At 37.4% G+C, this 5,515-nt stretch overlaps 1 protein-coding gene across 3 annotated transcripts in view; it reads right to left on the bottom strand.

The window, feature by feature from the left end:
* Window positions 1-2,777: 2,777 nt before the first annotated feature.
* Window positions 2,778-5,515, bottom strand: part of LOC108566679 — a 30,673-nt gene continuing 27,935 nt past the window's right edge. For 2 of the 3 annotated variants that reach the window (XM_017926668.1, XM_017926670.1), the window contains exons 4-9: window positions 4,341-4,413; window positions 3,917-4,277; window positions 3,608-3,846; window positions 3,457-3,550; window positions 3,204-3,389; window positions 2,778-3,145 (exon numbers count right to left, since the gene is read on the bottom strand). In XM_017926668.1, coding sequence (XP_017782157.1) covers window positions 3,033-3,145; window positions 3,204-3,389; window positions 3,457-3,550; window positions 3,608-3,846; window positions 3,917-4,277; window positions 4,341-4,413 — 1,066 coding nt within the window. In that variant the 3' untranslated portion in view covers window positions 2,778-3,032. The remainder of the gene's footprint in view (window positions 3,146-3,203; window positions 3,390-3,456; window positions 3,551-3,607; window positions 3,847-3,916; window positions 4,278-4,340; window positions 4,414-5,515) is intronic. The other variant, XM_017926669.1, reaches the window with a different exon arrangement.

Genomic DNA, 5,515 nt, shown 5'->3' with positions numbered 1-5,515 from the left:
GGTTATGTACAACCCATAATGTTTTTAAATAATAAAATCAATAAATCTTTATGAAATTAATTTTTAAATTAATGAATCATAGCATAATTATAAATAAATCACAAGAATTCATATGAAAATTATTATTATCTATAAACAAGCATTTAAATAATTTTATAAATGGTGTCTTTGGTGGCCTATACACATTTATAGTGAATCATTTTATTAAAGAAAAGTTTAATAATTCTATACTTATCTAATTTAGATACTATATACATTAAACTACTTTAAACAAAAGTTTTTGTATAGTGAATAAACAGAAACTTAGGATATGAAGCATCCAAAATATCCAAGAATCATTGCTCATTTAAAATGAATAAAAACCAACAGAATCTAATGATATTTGCTAAATAAAGACAATTGTTAATGGTAGAGACATCTAAATATCAGAATAGTTTTTCTCTTCCTTCTGCTTCTTCCCTCTGGATCTAAATCAGAATGGTTTGGTTTATGATAAATTTATTTTTTTGAGAACTGTTGGTTGCCTACAACTAATAACCAGAATTAAGAAATTTGAAGACTTGCATAAGTAAATATTTGAAAAGGCATTTGTCTTTCTTCATATTGCTAGAAAGCAAATTTATGTATAAAAACAAGAAAATTAGAACAATTATTGTTTTTGTTGTTATATATTAATTAAACATTTGTTGTTAATTGTTTAAAAAATGAATAAATAATGGTTTTTACATACTAAAATATTTTTATTTCATATACGAACGATATGCATTTGAATTTAATATAATCATAAGTAGTTAAAATTGTTTTTGCAAATATTAGATTTTGCAAAAACCCTATTAGATAGTCCAATGAAGCAAAATTTTCCAGTTTGACCGGTTCTAATTTTAGCTGTAACAAGTTTAGTTTTATCTGCATTTTTTGAGAATTTTTAAATATTGACCTTAAGTTGTTTGATTATTTGAAATCTTTTATTGCCTGGAACAAGGTTGCTAATAAAATTATAGATATATTCTATCATGAAATTCAATGGATTTTTAATTATATAAATAAAATTTTAACTAAAGATGTTATGTTGGGATATTTTCGAGGCTGTTGTATAAAACGTGTTGGACGAGGTAGAGGGATTACCTAGATGTAAGTGAGTGAACCGTATTAAATGCAAGTAGGGTCTGCGGTAGTTTCATTTTCGATTTAATTAAACATCAATTTTTCCCCCGTCAGAGCTTGCTGCAATTATAAAGTTTCATATACATCGCATGCGATTATAATCAAAGTTCGCGTAGTATCAGAAGTTAATGAATGCACTTTGCGAGTGATGGGAACGTAATTAAGTTTAATTGGTGTTTCTGTTTGCTGAAAAAAAAAAGAAACAAAAACATAACGCATCTTCAAGGGGTGGAAGAGATCGGGTTTTCAGCGCAAGCAAAAACGACAAAAATCGCTTCTATTTCCAACCAGTTCCGAGTGTATGTATGAGTATGAGTGTGTGCGCGAAACGCGTGGGCGAAATGTACACATTCAACGCGATCCCATCGTGATATCAGTCAAAGTTGATAGCTAAACTCGCCCCAGAAGTCACTTGAAATGGCGCCTACAACAAACAGTATTTCAACCCTATTTACGACTCTGGCAGCGTAATAATCTATGGTTTTATTGCGTTGCACCCCACGCTGAAAAACAACAAACGTTTATATATATATATACACACATGTACACATACACCTCTCTCGATTCCAGAGAAAGAGTGAGAAGGCTTAGGAACAAAATAACACAAATAAAAATAAGTAAGATGGAACAACTGAAACGGAGCGCGACAAATTGAATTATTTTAAATATTTTCTTGTTTGCTGCTCATCAAGAAAATTCGGTTAGACGATGTTTGTATCACTTCTCCTCCTCCTCCTCCTTCATCACATTTTTATTTGTCCTGTTTTTCGTTCTCGGTCGCGCTCTTATCTGCCGGTTTATTTAGCGGCCGTCCCATTTGTCTTGTAGTTTGTCTCCGGCCCCGATCCCCGTTGTCCATATAAATTGACAAGTGGAAGCATTAATTATGCAAAGTACTTAGTTAAGTTAGTAATTATGTCGCCGGGTAATTTATAAAGCGCAGCGGACACAATGATCCCCTGCGCCGGGCGCGCGTTTGAATCTTATCTCAATGCGTTTCGAGCGAATTTATTTATGAGTTGTTACAATGGTAAATACACACACACACACACACAGAGAGAGAGAAAGAGAGAGGACAATTGAAAAGTTGCCGCGCCATTGATCGTATCAATCAATTATTCATTGCCTCGATTAGGGCTGAATGACGAATTGCTATCCTCCGGTTTTGAAACCGAAGGTTGATCAATATTTGATTATATATAATAACCGGTATATAGTAATCAATCGGCTTAATTTAAGGAAAATATCAAAACACATTTTTTTTACACATTTCCATCACCATTTATTGTATAAATTACACAAAAATATATATATAGTTTTAAATCTCATTTACAAAAGAAAAACACATTATCTTTACATAAAAAAATCGAAGCAAAGACAAAAATAAAAACACGTAATAAAAACAATTCTAAAGATACAAAAATATATGTATAATATCTCTATATATATAAGAAGCGTACTTAAGTCATATGTAGTGTGATATATTCATTGTGTGTATAAGTATTATGTATAAATCATTCGTACTCGCAACATTCACACAGTCTTACGTAAATATTGAGTATTTTAATTTTAACCGAATATGAAGTACAAAATAGTTATATGATATATCTATATTTATATAATAATAAAAAGTGGAAGAGAAAGTTGAGGGAGAGGAAGAGTAGATTGATTATAAGTCCTATTTTATCCGCAACGTTATATACAAAGGGTGTGTGGAATTATCATCTAAATCCGGTCGAACAAAATCGGCAGTAAGAGAGACAGGATTTATGGGAAAGACGGGTTAGATATCCGAAACAGACAAACGTAATAATTAATTAATCAATTAATAATAATAATAATAAAATAATATTAATCACTATGCTAACTTAATCCCATTCCCCAATGTACATGGTACGAGGTGGATTTGGTATGTAAGCTCTAGTCGGTATTGGTAGTCTGCCGTAGATCGGGTTGTAGGGCGATTCGACGGCGTCTGAATCTGAAATTGCATTATCTGAATTGCCTACGAAAAAAAGGAATCATGGGCTTGCACGAACCAATGCCGCTCTCGTAGCTCCTCGTGTGCCACATGGGATGCTGGTGAAGTTGGTGCTGGTGCATCACGGGAATCGGGGGCGGCTGCTGGCTAACGGAGAAACGCTTCGAAGGCACGGCATCCTTGGATTTCGATTTGGCCACGAAGTTGGGAACTCGGGCGCGCAGACCGCAGTAGTAAGGGTCGTCTGCACAAAAGAATAAAGCGATTCGGTTACGTTCCATTTTGAGCTGGAATAATCTTTGTTTTCTTACCATATTTCTTACTGTCTTTCGATTTGTCTTTACTCCTAGATGTTGGGAACGGTTTGAGTCTACCTCCTTGCTCCTCGTGATCATCGTAGTCAGGCTTGAAAACGCACGGATATTAGCTTTGTTAATAGCGTAACGATGGTGGTAACAATACCTTGGGGATGTCGTGGGGATACATGTTCTCGCGAGGTGGTAGTTTCGGCGGTTTTTCGCTACGACGTTGGGCGTGTTGTTGAGACTGGATCAAGAGTTGCTCCCTGGTGGCAGCTACACTACCAGGTCCTGCGAATCCGGAACTGCCGGAGCTGCCGCTGCCGTTGCCTGCCACGCTGTACGGATCCTCGTCTGGGATAGGAATGCGTGGCCTGTTCTTGATGTCCATAACTCTTTGAACTTGGCAAGGAAAAACAAAACATGGATAGTGAGTGAGTAGGCCGTATCTTAGCCGGAAAATGCAAAGTACCTGGTGGCAATTTAGATTTGAGCATGTCCATAGCGACGACGTTGATGATGAGCACCCAGATAGGGCACTCCAGGAGCTCTTGTTCGCTTTTGACGAAAGCGATCGCGCTCAAGCACTGGCATTCCAGTCGCCTGCGATCCGGATAGGCCCTCCTCAATTCCCTGTTTACGTTCGTTTGGAACTTCTTCATGTCGAACAGCTTTACAGGTTTTTCAGGTTCGAGGGCGCAGCCAGGCAATTTCAATATCTCATTGCCGATTGCGTTTTCGTCGTCCTGCCCGGTGCTCTTGATGTACACGTTGCACTTTGACACCCTCTTGATAAGAATGTTACCAGCGTCGTCCATCTTTATCTTGACACCCTGCACATAAGACAACAAAAGTAATGCATGATTCACTGAATTCAATATTTTCGTTTAGCTTACATGACCGATATGCCTTTTGTACTCCTCCGTCTTCTGGTCCCTCATAGGATTGTCGAAGCCGCACAGTCCGATCCTAAACAAACAAGTGTAATACATGCAATAGCGGACAAATATCCGTTTGTTTTTAGCGGTTCGGACAAGACAATGTAAGAAATGATATAGGCATCGTTTATTGTTCAAATCTGAATTATTTGATTTCATTGTTAGCGGATAATTGATAAATTTGTCGTCGGGAAAATGAATGAACGGTGGAGATCCTTCGCGTTTCGCATCCCATTGTCGTGATCGAAATGCAATGTTGGAAAAGAAGAGTACTCGAAACAAAATGCATATTGAATTCACATTGCGAGAGATCGGTGGATGTGTCGACGTTGTGGGCGTTTAAGAGCCAACCTTGGATTCGTTAGAAAACGAATGCCGATCTCTTTTAGACACTCTTTACCGCAATGTTAGGAATTAAATATGCACCGTATTAACATAAGAATACTTCAGAGTCTTGTTCTCGGAACGTTTGCATCTCTATGCAAGTGGAATTGAGTCTGCATAAATGGGTTTCAGTTTGTGGAGAGGCCTGATCCTTTCTTTCTCCTCTTCTTCCATCATTTACATGCCTCGTCTCTCGTCCTAGTCATTTTATTTTGGTCGCGCTCCTCGAGTCAGAGGTCACATCAAACTCTATTATCATCGAGTCCGCTAACATAGAGAAAGTCGCTGGTTTTTTTCTTCATCTTAAATTTCATTTTCATTACGAACAGGAAAATTAGAAGCCTTTGCTCGCAGGAGAAAATACTTTCGAATTGTTGTTTATATATGTATATGGTCGATGCACGCAGTCGCTTTTAATTATCGATAAACGCCGTTGTTGTTTTCCTGTTTTGTTTTCATTGCAAAACTGCAACATAGGTAGGTAGTAGTAGCAACTAGTTAGCGAACGCGTGCAAACTACCACCAGTCGCAACAGGTATGATCGGATTCGAGCGGCGACAATGAGGGAAATAAATTATAGATAAGTGGACAGTGGCCAGAAGTTGGCCAGATAATTGCGAGCTTTGTTAAAGTGCGATATTTATATTGGACGCAAATAAATGATTAGGAGGAGAGGTCAGGTGGCCTTGGCAAACGTGGCGACAATCGCGTTATCAGAGTGCCTGAGCCCGCACCTAGGCACGACTCCT

The sequence above is a fragment of the Nicrophorus vespilloides genome, unplaced genomic scaffold, assembly GCF_001412225.1.
Source record: "Nicrophorus vespilloides isolate i.1.1-1 unplaced genomic scaffold, Nicve_v1.0, whole genome shotgun sequence".
Classification (NCBI taxonomy): domain Eukaryota; kingdom Metazoa; phylum Arthropoda; class Insecta; order Coleoptera; family Silphidae; genus Nicrophorus; species Nicrophorus vespilloides.
Note: the sequence above shows the minus strand (reverse complement) of the source record. Positions and strands in the feature narration are given on the sequence as shown.